Source organism: Capsicum annuum, chromosome 1 (assembly GCF_002878395.1).
Source record: "Capsicum annuum cultivar UCD-10X-F1 chromosome 1, UCD10Xv1.1, whole genome shotgun sequence".
Classification (NCBI taxonomy): domain Eukaryota; kingdom Viridiplantae; phylum Streptophyta; class Magnoliopsida; order Solanales; family Solanaceae; genus Capsicum; species Capsicum annuum.
This window is the reverse complement of record NC_061111.1, coordinates 20,135,192-20,153,310: the sequence shown is the minus strand read 5'-3', so window position 1 is coordinate 20,153,310 and position 18,119 is coordinate 20,135,192. Positions and strand designations below refer to the sequence as shown.

General features: G+C 32.6%; 1 protein-coding gene and 1 non-coding gene across 5 annotated transcripts; both read right to left on the bottom strand.

Annotated features, from left to right (window-relative positions):
* Positions 1-3,888: 3,888 nt before the first annotated feature.
* On the bottom strand, positions 3,889-3,960 carry TRNAT-UGU. Its single transcript has one exon. It is a non-coding gene; the product is annotated as a tRNA-Thr (tRNA).
* Positions 3,961-11,294: 7,334 nt separating this feature from the next.
* Positions 11,295-16,776, bottom strand: LOC107870898 (probable tocopherol O-methyltransferase, chloroplastic). 4 transcript variants are annotated; one of them, XM_047394967.1, is made up of 7 exons: positions 15,915-16,776; positions 13,795-13,964; positions 13,004-13,108; positions 12,692-12,895; positions 12,462-12,564; positions 12,266-12,372; positions 11,295-11,652 (listed from the first exon to the last, which is right to left on the bottom strand). In XM_047394967.1, exons 1-6 carry the CDS (start codon positions 16,336-16,338, stop codon positions 12,269-12,271), a joined length of 1,110 nt encoding a protein of 369 aa, XP_047250923.1. In that variant the 5' UTR covers positions 16,339-16,776; the 3' UTR covers positions 11,295-11,652; positions 12,266-12,268. The 4 variants fall into 4 exon arrangements, with proteins under 4 accessions (XP_047250923.1, XP_016573081.2, XP_047250935.1 ...); XM_016717595.2 differs by having other exon boundaries at positions 12,270-12,372; XM_047394979.1 differs by having other exon boundaries at positions 13,795-13,961; positions 15,915-16,761.
* Positions 16,777-18,119: the final 1,343 nt, after the last annotated feature.

Sequence of the window (18,119 nt, the reverse complement as noted above, 5' to 3'; positions counted from 1 at the left end):
TTACTCAGAGTCAATATGATCAAATTGTCTAATTGCTAAACCAAACACAACTGAACTCCAATAACAATGACATACAAGGACAAGGACCCTCAGTAAATGTTGCAAGCAGCTCAGATACATCTAGTTATAAAGCCTTCTTGGTGTCTAAAATCCTCAAACAATGGATTATCGACACTGGTGCCACCAATCACATGGTTTCTGATATTGGTATGCTTAATAGTGCATCAGTCAGAAAGCCAATAGATCCAAAAAATGTTCAGTTACCAAATGGAGAACATGCACTGGTAACTCACATTGGATCAAGTTCTATTTCTGAGAATAACACTCTAAATAATGTGTTTGTTCTACCACAATTCAAATATAACCTATTATTTGTATCACAGGCTACAAAAGAGTTAAATTGTGTTGCTTTCTTTTACCCTAAATTTTGTATTTTTCAGGACCTCTCAAGTGGGAAGGTGAAGGTGATTATTAAAGAGTGCAATGGGCTATATCTGTTACTCAATACAACTGATGAAAAACTGAAAGCTAAAAGCTATTAACTTGTCTGCTCAAAGGACACTATCTAGCACTAAGGCTGACATAAGTCTGTGGCATAAGAGATTAGGCCACATTTCTAGTAAAACATTAGCTAGTATGCTTCAAATAAAGCATAATAATGTAGTAAATATTGTCAAGAAATGTGATGTGTGTCCATGTGCTAAACAATGCAGATTACCTTTTCATACAAGCACTAGTCAATCTACTGATAGCTTTAATCTTGTTCACATGGATATATGGGCCCTTATAAAGTATCAACTTATGATGGAAACAAATATTTTTTTACTATAGTTGATGACTACTCTAGAATGACGTGGATTTATTTACTTAAGATGAAGTTTGATGCTTGTGTTGTCATTCCTTTATTCCTGCAGTTTGTCAAGATGCAATCAATAAAATAGTAAAGGTAATCAGGACTGATAATGGTTCTGAGTTTGTAAATGATTCTTGTACCTCTCTGTTTACTAAGTTAGGCATTATACATCAAAGGTCGTGTCCTTACACTCCACAGCAGAATGGAATAGCTGAAAGGAAGCATAGGCATATACTTGAAGTAACTAGAGCTATTAGACTGCAATCACACATTCCTCTTAGATTTTGGGGACATTGTGTACAAGCTGTTGTGTATTTAATTAATAGAATGCACTCTGCAGTGCCTAACATGTCTCCTTATCAGAAGTTGCATAATAGATCCCCTTCACTAAATCATTTAAGAGTCCTAGGCTGCCTATGTTATGCTAAGAATGTAGTTGAGCATGATAAGATGGAATCTAGGGTCAGGACTGCAGTATTAATGGGCTACTCAGAAACTCAAAAAGGGTACATCTTATATGATTTGACTAACAATTCCTTTTTTGTCAACAGAGATACCACATTTCAAGAGTATGAGTTCCCTTTTCATAAAACTTCTTCAGTTCAAGAGTATGAGTTCCATTTTCATAAAACTTCTTCAGACACACCTATATTTGTTGATAACCTGACAGAAGATCATGTAGAAGACCATAATTCTGCAGGAAATACTAATGCTCCTCAGACTTTCACTAACAGACTTTTGAATTTCTTGACTGTATATTAGGTTCTTTTTGGGTGTAATGTGACCGGCTGTGCAAGACCCATCATATCCGGCAAATGTTTCAGGCTTTTCCCTCTGTTTTTCTCTACTGTAACAAAGTCGAAAAAGAGGAGTTGAAGAGCAGCCAGATGCCCGTCCAAGATATACCTGGATATTCTAGATTTGCGATGTCTATTTTGTTTTATGATTTCTCACATCATTGTGTGATTAAGTGTTATTATGGGCCATCTTTTATTGATACATCTTTTATTATTTTCATAATTGCATCTAATTGCACATTTACCGTTTATTTGTTAGTTCTCGTAGCTGTCTGTTCAATCGCTCCTTGTATTATTACCAGGCCATGGAGAAAGGTTCTCAACTAAGCCTGGTTTGTGTTTCTACTGTAGGCTTATGTGGATTCGAGTGTTATTATGGGCCAAACTGTTCAGTTTTAGAGCATACTGCATACATGAAATGTACACCAGAAAAGGGGTTCCTTCCTGATTTATCCTGTCCTGTGTTCCTCCGACAATTGAGTTTTGTTGTGCTGCCTTTTCTCGTTACCTAGTATACAAAGTTTATTGCATGATTTGTTACATTATGAAGGAAGATTGTTCTGAGTGATTCAGTTACTCGACTTTCAGGTTGCCATCGAGGTGTCATCATTTTCAAAGTATGCTGGGTTCACTGGAGTTCGAGTTAGGGTGGACTGCAATTCCCAAAGCACTCTTATATGCTGATGGATTTCCTGTAGCAAAAGACTTATCACATTGTTTGTATACAAGCTTCAATGTGCATCCAACATTGCTCAAGCTGGTGGTCTGGCTTGCCTTTCACCTGATGGTTTCAAGGTCAGTTTCATCATTTGCTCATTTCCATGTTCGCTTAAGATCCTAAAGAACATTTAATAGACTCAAGATTTCAATGTGAATTTGGGTCGACTTTGCATTTTCAGGCTAAGATGGATGTGGTTGGTTACTACAAACAAAACACAATTCATAATGGATACATTTAATTCACTAGGTTACAAGGTGTATGGAGGTAAAAATGAACCCTACATGTGTGTGTGCTTCCCTGGACGAAGCTCATGGGGAGTTTTCTGCGAGATACTTGAGAAGGCTCATGTCGTTACTACTCCAGGCTGTGATTTTGGACCTGGTGGTGAAGGTTTTGTCAGGGTAAGTGCTTTAGGGCACGGGGGAACGTCATAGAAGCTTGCAGAAGATTCGAGGAATTGTACAGTGTAGTAACTAGTATGATAATATGCAGTTAGCAACACTTCTTGCCTTGATAAGCTTCATTGAGATGATTTTTTTTCCAATGTACTCAATATTTCGATCCTCTAGTATGGAATTTCTTGCATTGGAAGAATAAAATTTGCCCTGTGATTGCCAATGATTGGTACTCCCTCGGTCCCATATTCTACGAAGAAATTTACCTAGAAGGATATTATACAGATTAAGAGATGTTAGAATATATTAGAAAAATTAGAGAAAATCAAGATAATCTAAATAATGAAATAAATTATAGAAACCGAATTAGAAAAATAATGGAAAATCTAAAAGAAAAATTAATATGGATAGAAGAAACTTTAGAAAATTTAAAAAAAAAGTACATGTGATAGTTTATATAATTTAAAAAACTCACTACGAGAAGAACAACACAAGATAATAAATAACATTGAAAATCTAGAATTAGATATACATTACAGTACAGTTAGGATAAATTATTATATAGAAATTTATAACTCTGCAATTACTACAGGATAAAATAATAAACAAATTAATGAATATACTGTTTTTAATAGACCCTCAGAAAGTGCAAACCACCAAAAGTATTAATTCCTCTGTCAACTCTTTTCATGATAGATCTTGTGAGTAAATTCTTCAGGTTTGACATCAAAACCCACCAAAAGCATAAGTTAATTATATTAGCATGACAAATCGATTTGAATATCAATAATCCATTGAATTGAACTAAATCATCACATATTGGAAAGTTTGGCCAATGAATGGTAAATGGTAAATATATGTGCCAACTTGAATGACCACCTTTGAAAATAATATTATTGAGAATAAAGCAGAAGTACAAAACCAAACTTTTGTGTTGGCAAAGCAAATAAGTAAAAGGACGTGTGAAGAAAAAAAGAGAACATAGAAAATACTTATGCAGTATTGATATAATGTACAGTAAATATATTATGTAACCAACGCCACAAATCCAAATTTATTCGGGCTTAAATGTAACCAACGCACACCGAGTGCTAAACAAAAAATGTAATATATATAAAATGATGCCCTCACGCAGGATCGAACTACGGACCTTCAGTTTACAAGACTGACGCTCTACCACTGAGCTATAAGGGCTTGCTTTCGGATAGTATTATGTAACCTATTATTAAACGGATTTGACAAACTCTTACTCTACCAAAAACATGTTCTAAAGCTAGGTGTCTAGTTGTTTACTGCATGCATTAAGCTTTGGCCCAAATTATTTAAAATGGTCTGTTTTATGCTTAATACGTTTTTTAATAGGTTTTTTGCTCAAATCTGTCTGTCAACTAATAAAATAGCTTTTAAAAATTAAAATTATCCTGTTTACTTACGATTACTCCAAACTAATGTTAGAAACTTATGAAAGTTACTTCAAATTAATGATAGACGAATTTTGTATAATTAGTTAGGGGGTATTATGTAAGAAGACGTTTAATTGTAAATAGTTTACTTCTATGTGACATGTATGTACTTTTCACTAAAATTAACAACATTCAAATATATATATATATAACATTTACTAGCTTGAAAATATCAAATGAAGGTAAAAACAGTGGAATTATTATTTTTGAAGAGTGAATTTTCAGCCAAATAAGACTCTTTGTCGTTTGATACACCGGATGAGATAAGTAGAAATATCCCATGAATTGAAATGTATCATGGAATTATTTTATAACACCCTCTACATGGGTTATAAAATAGTCCTAGAACTAGTAATACTTCATATCAAACACAGGGGCGGAGCTAGGTGGGCGAGAGGGAGTTCGCCTTCGTCGAAAAATTAAGTGTATATGTAGGATTAAAATTTCATTTTGCATAAATAGATAGTATAAATGAACTCCCTCGTCACAGTTGAAATTTGTAGCTCAACAGTTAAGGGAGTTCAAGATGTAGTCACGATGATTGTTGGTTTGATTCTCATTAGCTTATTTGTTTTTCCTTTTTTTAAGCTTCACTGTTCACCAAACTTGGCCCACAATTTCTTTCCTTCCATTCTTGTCCGTGATTTCTTTCCATTAGTAATAAAAGTTCAGAAAATTACATATATACACAAGTTAACAATTAAGTATTACATAAAATCCCTATTCATCAAAGTAATTACAAAAATCCCTTATCAATTACATAAAATTCCTTAAATTTACTCTTTCTCTCTCATCCCCCTCATACATATTAAAATACCGTATTTTGCTCCTTTTTGTGCATTGATTTTTGCTCCATATCTATGCTCCTTTATTTATGCCTACAATTAAGCTAACGTGATCTGATGAATGTCAAATTATTCAGTTATCAACCATTAACTAAACAAAGTTCACCTATTTCATTTAATTTTAAGTTTTTTTTTTCAACTTTACCAAATCAAATTTGGATTCGAATTTTTCTTTGTTGCGTGTATGTACTTATCAAGTATCCGATTTTGTAATTCAATAACATTGTGAGATTTGAAATTGTCGTATTTTTTCATATATTTCAAAGTCAAATCTTTGATTTTATGTATAATTGAGGGAAGTTGCCCGTTCAAGTTCAAAGAAGTCAGCTTCAAAATCGACAAGTAAGAAGAAAGTTGATGATTCCAGACGACCACGTCTTTCAAAAGAATAATTTTTATATTACTTGATTTAATTCAGTAAATGGGTAATTATACGTTGATAATCATATTGTAGGATTATATAGTAGAATTGTAGTATAAATTACATTGTCGATTTTAAACCCATTCATTAGATCAAGTACACTATACGTTAGTTTGGGTACATTATACTTTACAAGTTGTAAAGTTATACAATAGAATTATAATAGGTTGTAAGACTACTGTTTTCATTCAAAGCAGTTGTGCAGACATTATACATTAGTTTATTTATCAGAAATATTAAGTGAAGGACTGAAAGTGCATTCATGTGGGTTTGACGCACAAAGTCAACGTGCACACTATGCATCTTTACTATGAAATTACGGATTGAGAAAGACAATTGAAGGATACACAGGTGATAATGACGATCCTCCGCGTCCAAGGAATAATTATCTCCAATCAATTGATGAAAGTGCAATTATTACTTTAGAGTAGCACGATTTTTTAACAGTTTGCATGAAAACATCTAATTCTTGTTTTAGTAATAGATGTTAAACAATTACAACACTTGTTAGTTTTTTATGTTGGTTTGGAATTTAGATTTTATTGATCTCTTTGAACTGCTTATACATACATATGTTATGTATAGTTAGTAGCTTCGTTTACTAGGATCATGTTTCGATTTTAATTAAGTGTATTGTAATGACGTACAATATATTGTATTGGTACTATCTAAGTTGGCAGCTATTAAATTTGACGTACATTATATTGTATTAGTACTATATAAGTTGTCAGCTATTATATTAAACAGTGATTTATATATAACGCATAACACTCAATTATACACTAAAGTGTTATTTATATCTAATGTATAATATTTTTTAAGTACAGAACTTCATTAATACATCAGTTACATCTAATGTATGGATGTATGAAATGTGATTCATACATATAACATTTGTTCATACATAGAAAGTTAAGTATAATAAATTCTCATACGTATAGTGAAAAAAAAATAACTTAAACCAAAATAACGAAAATATTTACATCATACATAGAAGCTAAAGTATATAATTTTATCATACATATAAAACATACTGTTGTTTGAGTACAGATCATACATATAATCTTGGCAACACACAAAGTAAGAAATGTCTAATACATTCTCATACGTATAACACATTATAGCGCGACTACTTAAATTAAACTAACTTTTATACACGAGTGTAATGAAGATCTCTTGTTTAAAAATGAAAGTTTGCAGAAGTTCAGTTATAAACAATGTTATACATTACATAGAACTGTCAGTTTAATGTTTAATTGTTTGTTATACAATACATACGAATGATTGTTTAGTGTTATAGCTGTCAAATTAGATAGTATTAATACACCTTTATGTACAATATAGAGTGAAATAGTTCAAAGAATGCAATATGATTAATGTATAATGTAGAACATTGTTGTGGCAATCTCAAACTATTATTAAGAACTAAACTTGAAATAACAATATAAAGCATAATTCAAAATTATTCCAGATTATCAACATCAACAAAGTAAATTGTTGATTCAAACGAAACCAAATTAAGCATCATCACATGAAAAATCAAATTATCTTCTTCACGATTTCTTTGGAAAAAAATCGCACGTGCGTCGGTTGTGATCTGCACGTCCACATTTACCGCAACAGTTTGAACTTGAAGAAAGTGATTCACTTGATTTCAATTGTCTTCCTTTCTTTGGCTTATTAGGAGGTCTTCTATATTTGAGTGGTACAGCTTCTTCATCTTCTACAAATTGAGGAATTACCTTCAACAATGTATTTTACTTTAATTTTGTTGCGAACATCATCAATATTTAATTCCGTTACAATCGTCAAAATCAATTTCAAGAACGTTATACTTTCTGAAATAATAATTCCATCACTTTTGTATTGTTGATAAAGAATTTCGGACTCCCAAGAACCCGAATGACGCAACACTATAGCGATTTTCATATTGATTATTGGAAAAGAGAAAAAAATCAGATGTGGACGTATTTTTTTGGGTGTGAGTTTCAGATCGTAATTCAAAAAAAAAAATTATGTTGATATTTAAAGATATTTTTCGATTTGAATTTCAATTACTATTTTTAAGCATCCACTAAATCAGAAAAATTAATTAATGCCATTAATTAAGTAATAGAATCATCATATTTGATTTTTCTTTCCATAAATATAGGCTAAACGGGTTCCTCATACATTGAAGCAAAGTATGAGGGCCAATGACATGTATATATATTTTACCCAAAATCGAGAGAAAGAAAGTCATTCGAGATTTTATGTAGATACTTTCATTAAGGAAGGGGTTTGTGTGGTTTATAAAAGTTACTTCATAGAGTTCTATTTTTCAATACACATAAAAATATACAGTTCTTACTTTTTGTACACGTAAAAATAATTTAGAGCTATTCTTATAAATAATTTTTATTCAGTACTCCCTCCGCTCCTTTTTATTTTCTTCCTTTTAGAGTCAAAGAATATAAACTTCGACCAACATTTTAAGATGCATTTCTTAACCAATTTTAAAAAAGAAAATTTGCAATTCATAATACTTTTCATATAATTTTTGAATATTTAAATTTTAATTCAAAAAATTAAATTAATCTAATCTAATTTAGCTTTGAAATTTAGTTAAACTAACTCACGAAAAACAAAAAGAGCAAATAAAACAAAATGGATGTAGTAATCAATTTAGAGATATTCTCCATTCATTAAATAGTATGATTAATAATTCTTATAAATAAGGAAATTAATGGAGAGAGTACAATTTTCATTCAAAAAAACTAATAGCTAGATATATTTTTAGAGTATGTAGAAAAAATTATACACGTAAAACTATAGTAATATGTATGTTTTGCATATATATAAATTATCAAAGATAATATGTGATTAAAGATGCACTACTTCAAAAGAAAAAAATAAAAAATAAAAATAAAATAAAATAATTAAAAAAAGGAAAAATGATAAAAAATATCTCTCTACTTTGATTAATTGGCTAAGTTTATCCTTCGTTATACTTCGTGGCCATTTATACCCTTGTCGTCATGAAAGTTCACACATATACCCTCCAAACTAACGGTTGCCCCGAATTGAACAAAATTAACTGATTTAGTTTTAACCCAACCCAACTCACAGTCCACCGATCCAACAGTTGGGTTCGAAATCGAGAAAGCATCATGCGGAAGCTATTAGTTGCAAATTATGAGATGATAAATAAGATGACAACGAAAAACAATACTAAAAACATAATTTTATTATATGATTAGGTCAATTGGCCTACATATAAAACTTAATATTAAAAACATAAAACTAATAAGAGAGAAAATCTTTCCCTAAACGAAAATTTTAAAAGACTACATTATGGATGCAATTGTTGTATGGTATGAGAAGGGGGTCTTCTATTTATAGATGTCCAAAACCTTTCCTCCAAGAAAGAGGTTAGCCAAATATGGAAAAAAATTATACTTTTTCTTTCAGGAAAAGTAAAAGTAATTATGGTAACTTTTATTTTCCTTCTAAGAAAAAGTAAAACTTAAATATAGCAAGAAAATCAAGGCAAAAATCCTAACAAATCACTCCTTTTTGGCTTGATTTTCTTCAAAATATTTTTGATCCTCCTTCTTGCTGTGCATAATCTTTATTCTTCATATATATTCTTCATATATCACTGTTGCTTATCATGATTAAAAATTAATATGGGTTAAAATTGAAGCCCTATGCATTAAAAATAGAAGCACGGGCTGATAAGATTGAAAGTGAAACCTTATGCATTGAAAGTGATCACAGGTTAAGAGTGGAGCTCATGCGTTAAAAATAAATGTACGAGTTGAAAGGAGCCCAAGTGTTTAAGTATGGGTTGAAAATTGGAGCCCATAAACATGGGTTGAAAATTGATTTTGGTTTTAAAGATGGATAAGGATTGTTGAAATTTTTTCTCCACATATAGTTTGACAAAAATCTTCATTATCATCCAAATTGTTGCAGCTTGATTTTGAAACCGCTTTGAACCTATTTAATCTCGTCTCACCACACCATTGGACCATTGAACCGTAAGCTCTGATACCACTTGTTGGGTTTGAAATCGAGAGAACGTCATGCGGAAGCTATTAGTTGCAAACTATGAGACGATAAATAAGATGACAACGAAAAACAATACTAAAAACATAATTTTATTATATGATTTGGCCAATTGGCCTATATATAAAACCTAATATTAAAAACATAAAACTAATAAGAGAGAAAATCTCCCCCTAAACGAAAATCTTAAAAGACCACATTGTGAATGCTATTGTTGTATGGTATGAGAAGGGGGTCTTCTATTTATAGATGTTCAAAACATTCCTCCAAGAAAGAGATTAGCCAAATATGGAAAAGAATTATACTTTTTCTTTCAGGAAAAGTAAAAGTAATTATGGTAACTTTTATTTTCCTTCTAAGAAAAAGTAAAACTTAAATATAATAAGAAAATCAGGGCAAAAACTTTAACACCAACACCGTCCAATTTAACCCTCTCTGTCACGTCATTTCTCTTTCCCTTCCCATTCTTCACCAAGTTTCAAATAGACCAGCCAAAGTAGGAAAATAAAGAGCAAAATGCTAGTAAAAGAATAAATTATATAGAGCACTAGACCAGAATAATTACTTTCAATCTTGAAATTTTAGTAAAAGCCAAAATCGATAGGAAACGATAATTTTGAAACTATGGACATGAATGTCGTCCCATTCCAATGCAAAACTCAACGGCTTTTGTTGGGTGCATCGATGACTTTGAAGTGACAGTGGCGGTGGCGATGGCTCTCTGGCCTTCTTAATTCACCTACCGGGTGACCAAGTGGCCAGTGGCGATTGACCTTCACGCTAGCGATTGAAGATGTGGATAGTGAAGAAGAGACGGTCTTGCAAAAATACCATCGGAGAGAGAATTAAATGAACTGAATGTTGACATCATCATCCATGAATTTTGTTGCTAATATTTATTTTTTTGGTTTCTTTTTTATAAGCACTTTGCTCTACATTTTCCTTCCATAGGTGGAGGAGGTGAAGAAGGAAAGAGAAAGAGAAAAGATTGTGATCAAAGGGGTCAAATTGGATGGTGTTGGGTCAGTAGATTGTGAGTCAGGTCGGGTTAAAATTGAATCAGTTAATTTCATTCAATTCGGGTCAAATCGTTAGTTTGGAGGGTTTATGTGTTAACTTTCGTGACGGGGAGGGTATAAATGGCCACGAAGTATAACAAAGGGTAAATTTAGCCAATTAATTAAACTAGAAGGGTATTTTTGATCATTTTCCCTTTTAAAAATGCAAGATTTATGTAGGGCTCAATAAAGTAGGACAACGCAAGAAGAAATATTAAACTAAAATATGACAAGATGAATTACATTTAGCGATTAAAATTAATTTTATCTTCCGCCCTGCCCAACCCCATTTATCATCATGTAACCTTTAGGTGTTACTTCTTATTTATATTTCGAATCTCCTTAACAAAAATCCTACCTCCACTACTAACCAGACATCAGATAAAATTAATTCCAAACTTTATCCCAGAACTATTTATCTGATCTCTTGTACCAAACCACACCATTTATGATCTAAATAAGCATCACATGAGTAGCATAACAAAATTGTTGCTTACCCCGAATTACTCATTATTCAAAAAAAAGTTAGTTGATTACTTATCAATAATGATGCATTAAATTAAACAATTTTACTTAAACATGGGCGAACTAATTGACTCATTCAATTTATTTTATTTTATTTTATTTTTGAAAAATACTCCGCACTCCTACTTAAAACGATTGCACCAACAAAAAATATAAAACACATGACTAAAACATAATAATGTAAATCACATGACTAAAACATATAATAAGTTATATAAATTTTTTGAAAGTCTTTCAAGACTTCATATAGTAAGTCAAATGGATCATCCTAGTACCTAAGTTGCTCGGACTCTCCAAGAATATTATCGTATCTGTGTTGGATCCTTCAAAAATTATCCGACAAGCACTTGTCAATATTTTTGAAAAGTCCGAGCAACATAACCTAGTACTACAGTAGGTACAATGTTTTATATAATTAATTTTGATTTGTCACCCATTTAATGTTGCATTTCCTGGCCTAATAGATAGTTTATTTTTCTTCCAAGATCCATCAATGTTTATTAATCAGTAGCCAAGCAAAGAATCTGCAATAAGAAAACAAGTAATCAGCAAGTTGCCATTGACTGATTCGAATGTAATTCAAAAGGAACAGAAGACTATAGTATATTTAATTTGCTACAAACAATTCTAAAAATATTTCATTTATATATCAATCAACTACGTTTCAATCCCAAATTAGTTGGGGTCGGTTAAAGATTGATATATGCAACCGTAGAAAGTAGACGTTGAATATGTCCTCTCATGTTATAGGTCAGTCTACTTTTGTTCAGTCTATAACAACTGATATTAGAGTTAGTTGATCAACACTAGATGCCACGACTTAGAATGGTGGCGTAGGCGTAAATTTTGAGGGCTGATGCGGATTGCCTTGAACTAGAAGAGGTGCCAGCCGTGACCAACTGGTACACATCAGGAGTGATTGTCAAGACTCATGAAAGGTATCAATCGTAACCAATTGGGACCAAAAAAAGAAGAGAAAAGGAGTAATGGTTGCGCAAACCCAAGAAATGGTGCCAGCTAACTAAGAACTATAAAATTCAGACAGTTTAGCCGTGCAAGGTTAAGAAAATAATGACAGGTCAGAAACTAGCTAGTTAGTTGAGGATGTCTACTAAATTAAAGTGTTTGGATTCTCACTTACTATTCAGGTTTTCGACATGTTATGATGGCAAATTTGATGAGACCTTTCTTGTATCCTTCGATCATCAGTGGCATTGCCAGTGCAGCTTTAATCGTCTTCCATCCTGATAAGGTAACTCCAACAAATCAAATACAGAAAAAGGGATGTCTCAGAATTTTGCAGTAGTACACATTTTAGCACGACACAACTTACCACTGCGTAGAACTGATGTGAAGCCCTTCCATGTCAGTGCTGATTTTATAACTGCAGGCCAAAAGGGAGCAACATTCTCAGACCAATCTGCTGCCTTGATATCCTGCCAGTAGCCACAAGATTAGCGGGGGAACAAAAAGTGTGTGTCTGAGACTGGTTCATGACATAAACTAATGAAATAGAAGATAGAAAGTGTAGCAAGTGGATAACCGTTAGTAGAATTAATTTACCCGAAGAGAGTTAGATTGAAGTAACTTCACATAATCAGCAGTGGAACACCATGCCGGAAGATAGAAGGCTTTACATATTTTATTTAACAGCTGTTTCTCCTCTGGGGTCAGAGATTCCTCTGAAGGGGAAAGATCCCTGTGGCACCATGTGACAAGGATGATTGTGCCTCCTGGTGCTGCCACTCGAGCTAATTCGCCAACAAACTAAGAAACAAGGTTAGGAAAAATATTAGTGACAAGTGCCGCCATGTATATTTTCTGAAGTTTGAATATACATGGATAAGCTAAAAAGATGTTTCAGATGTAATGAACCTTTTCTTTGTCCGGCATGTGTTCTCCACTCTCCATCGACCAAACCAAGTCAAATTGCCCATCTGGAAATGGCTGATTCAAAGCGTCTGCAACTTGAAAAGAAACCTGCTCATTTGCATTCCGGTTAACAAACACAGAGGCAAATTCTAAGGGCAAAACATATAAAGAAATATAAATATAAATTGTAAGAGTGGACCAACAGGAGAAAGGTTATGTTGACATCCAAATGACATCGAGGAGAAAACCAGTTAACTTTCTCTTTGTTAGCTTCCTTTAGGAATCAGTCCAATTAAGGAATCCAAATAACTACTGCAAAATTAAGCGTTTCAAAACTAACTGAAGAAGTGATCATACTGTGCCATTTCAGACAAATATTTTTGGTGGATGCTGCAATATACAGCCAATATACCGTGTAAAAACTATCGGGTGGCTTTATGTTTCAGTTCAGAATCTCCTGAGAAGTATGTTATAATAACTCACTTTAAGTAACTTTAAGAAGTCTCTCATTAAAAGACATACTATAAACTATCCTCAGCTCTATGAATCAGTAAAATTCCATTTATGTTTAACTTATTCATGAAAAAACGTTCAAGTGATTTAAGCTTCCGACACAAATTCTTAGTTCAGTTCTCCACCTTAACTATAGGAAATAGGATTGATCAGATTCTGTTGAGGACTCATAATAGAGAATGACCAGTTATCAAATGATTGAACAACCGGGTGCAATTTACTTATAGCGTGTAAAACAAATTTATAGCGTGTAAAACAAATTCTAACTCAAAAGCATATACCTTATCCCCTAATCCCTGAGCAGCAGCAAGAGCTTGGGCCCTCTCTGCTTGTACAGGACTCAAGGTGATACCTTTAGCCGTAGCGCCATATTTCTTTGCAAGGTACCTAGAACTGCCTCCTATGCCACATCCAACATCAACTATGGACGTTGGTTTCTTTGCTGGATCTTCTGCACATTTATAATATGATAGTAAATTAAGGTACTCGTATATAAGAACGAAAAGAGTGATCAATTTTAGAATACAGAACAACCAAAAAGGAAGCTTCAACAACACAGTGTCTCATCATTCATGTATAAAAATATAAGGAAGCTTCAAACTCTCATTAAATGAAAAGCATACAACATGCAAGTATTACCAACTCAGATAATTAGAGAAGTTTTCCTTGTTCTGACATGAGTAACAAAAAATCCTACGAGAAGTACGATCACCTGTCATGGGAAGGTTATTTTATATCTAGCCAATCTATGCCTTGAAACTTAGGGTACCCGTACTATAGGACGCGAAGCTAATTTACCCAGTATAAAATTGCCTTTGTATAACTAGGTTCAGGATACTTTTTTTTAGCCAGTCACAAGAATGACACCATAACCTTATTTTTCACTACTTTCCCAACCATGAAAATCCTGAGTTTATGTATCAGCAAACATCAATATATATAAAATATGGCTGACATAAGGAGAAGCTACAAGACAAATCTTGTATATAGCTCTTATGGAAAATGGTATATTATTGCAACGTGTAAGATAACACGACAATAACATACCCAGTGTAATGTGGGTCCGAGGAGTTTAAAGTGAATACAGACCTTATCTGTACACGTGGAGGTAGAGAGACTGTTTCCAAAAGAGCAACATGTAAGATAGCACACATAGCAAAAAGGGAGAGTTCATCTTTACAAAAATGACAAGTAAACTTACTGAATATTGCACAATCTAAAACCTTATCTACAACTAAAACTCAATCAAATAATAGCTGAGGAACTCAATACAGTTTCTTAGACCAAAATCAATGATTATGTGCTAATTTCGCTTATCAGAGGCAGATCCAAAATTTAAAGAAATGACACCTCTTAACAGTGACACACATTAATCAAATGTAATTTTTGTTAACCAACAGGTGTTGTGTTGAGATAGTTGGGATCCCTCCAGCCTTAACTTAAAGGTCTTGCACTTCAAAGTTAGGCATGGAAAAAATCTTGTTGGAAGTGCCACCCCCAGAAATGGGATCCAAATTAGTCAGGCAGCACCAATATGGATGCCGGATACCGAATGGAAACCAATGTAGCTGTGACTAGCTATCAACATATTCAGAACTCAAACAAAACAAAAAGTTCAAGTCTTTCCCATATAATCTGTTAAACATCATCTACTGTACCCTTCACTCTTCATTCTTTTCTCTTCTCCAAAATCTTGTTTCTACGTTTCTTGGATTCAAAGTCGAAAGACCCTTTTTTTCCTTGGAAAAAAAACTCCAACCTTTTAGCTTCTTTAATGAATAATAATAAAAGGGTCTAAATCTGGAATCAAGATTCTAACAATATAGGCTAGTATAAACACCAAATGCAGTTGTTACTAATCAACATAGGTTGTGATGGGATAGTTGTGATCCTTCCACCCTTCAACAGGTTTCGGGTTCAAACCTGTATAAAGAAAAAATCTTATTGGGAGCATCGCCCCATAAATGGACCCACAATTAGGCCCCAGCGATATTAATCGGACACCGCATGGAAACCAAACATAAAAGTCAAAGACCCGTTTTTTTTTTCTTCAAAACTCTTCAGCTTGTTCAATACTTTCTCCGTTTCGGAATAAGTGAATTATTGGAGTATTTATTAGTGTTCAAAATAAGTGAATCATTGAATTTTTTTCTAAAATTACCTTATGATTTGATAATCAATTAATTTTCAAAAAGGTATTAAAGGTCAACTTTTACTTTTTGAAGGGTAAAAATGAAAAGTTATGTTAAATTGGTGTTTTTATTGTTTTTTTCTTAATCTGTGTGTCTAAATTTAATAATTCATTTATTATGAAACAGACGTGATAACAAAAGGGAGGCAAATCAAGAATCTAACAACACAGATTAGTATAAATATCAAGAAAAGAGAATCCCATGATTACCATTAAGATCAGCAAACTTAAGAGCCTGTTCAATCATACGGATCTGAGCAGCACGATGATCAGAAAGTTCAACAGATGAGTTAGGTTCATAATAACCATGATGCATATGGTCACCCCATATATCTTCCCAAATACCAGAAGACTCATCATATAAATCAGCTATTCCTTTTTTCAACTCTTGTTGATTCTGTATTCCAACTTCTGCTTGTACTGATGGTGACGACCCAGCATTCACTGCAGTAGCACTAGCCATTCTTCTCCTTCTTCTTGAATTACTAATAGTAAGGATTCTTGGTCTTGTACTTTGACTGATACTGTGAATCTGAGGTCTATGGAAAGTGGAGATAATGGAGGAGGAAGAATAGGGACACGTGGGATTCAGGGATTGGATGGTGGAAGTTGAATAGCATGTGATGCCTAACATACTTACTATATATTATTTTATTATTACTATATATAGAAATGAAAGAATTGTTAGTATTTTATTGTACGAACGAGAAGATTGGAGTTTCAAGAAGAATGGGTGGGCTGCAAATGGTGAGATGGTAGAAGATTCTTTTAGTACTTTTTGGCAATTGTTAACTGACATGTCACATGCTAAAAAGAAAAATCTTCATACGTACGTGTAGTGTTTGGTAACCTAGAGTAGGGGTTTGCAAAAAAAATTAAAAATTGATCAAAATAATGGACAAAACTAATACTGATAAAGTTTATCTTAAAAACATAAGCTTCTAGCTATCTTTAAGTTTCAATCAATCCATCCTTCGCTACTCTCCCAATGTCCCTCGCCTTCCTCCCCCATTTCCCTCTCTCTCTCTGCCCCTTACCTCTCTCTTTTCTTTTTCACTTTCTATTTTGTATTATTTTGTTTTCAGGTATGTATATATTTGTATTTTATATTTGAGAAAAGTATCGATTACCCTGAACTTGTCACGTTTTATTCATGAAACATCTAAATTTTTGCTTGTCCTAAGTACCCTGAATTTGTTGTTTTGCAACGTCGCGTGACCCTTTTTTGCTGATGGACCAATACGTGTAAACACACGTGTACACGTGGAAAAAATTGCTTATTTGATTGTGCACGTGAATAAATACCATTCACATTCCTTATATTTATCCTATATTAAAAAAATAAGTCACTTCTACTCTTAATTATCCGATTTGTCTCTAAAAAATATATATTTTTCAGTTTTCCTCTACTCCAAAATAGTGAAAGGTTGAATTTTCGCCGATCAAGTAAGTTATTATCTAAAAATTTATTTTTTTGGTGTGTGCTAAAAATATGAAATTATTTTTTTAGTGTTTCATAGCAGTTTTCGATCAGTGTTTCAATGAGGATTTTGAGGAGACTCATATGCACAAATATATTTCTTATTATAATTAACGAAGTAAGAATTGCAATTTAAGTTAGGGGTGTATAAAAATCCAACCGATAAAAATGTTATTGATTTATCGTTACAGGGTTAACGATTTTTTAATGATTTTAATTTATATAAAAAAAATTATTGGATTATTAATTCGATTTTAATTTTTTTTTTACTGGGTTATTGGGTAAATCCAAAACCCAATAAGTTTATGCTAAATTATTATTTTAAGAAACTTAGTATTTGATACAGTATTTGAGGGGGGGAAATCCCAAAATATTTAATTACAAAAACAATCCATATATATTATGATATAATCAATTAATCTCCAAAAATCAACTAATAAAAGGCCTAAACTCTTTCAAACTGAAAACTCTTAGCTTTACTGATAAATATTAACTAAACACTTAATTACAGATAGGGGTGTTCATGGGTCGGTTTGGATCGATTATTGGTTAAAACCATAACCAAACCAATTTAGTTGGTTTTAAAATTTCTAAAACTAAACCAAATAAAAAAAATTGTCGGTTTAGTTCGGTTTGGTTCGATTTTTTCGGTTTATAACTTTAGCTAATGATAAAAGTTGAAGATTTAAAAAAAATATCCAATCTAATATATGAGATGTTAACCGAGTGTTGTATCTCAACCTTGAAACTAAAATGTCAACTGAGTGTTATACTTCGGCAAAGCTATAAACAACACCATATGAACGCTTCTAAAAAATATTTTAAAACTACATTTAACAGAATGATATGATAAACTTTTCAAAAGGTGAACACATAAACTTCTTGCCCAACAAGGTTCAAAAAGAAAGTTAAAATTAGTGATTGTCTATAGTTAA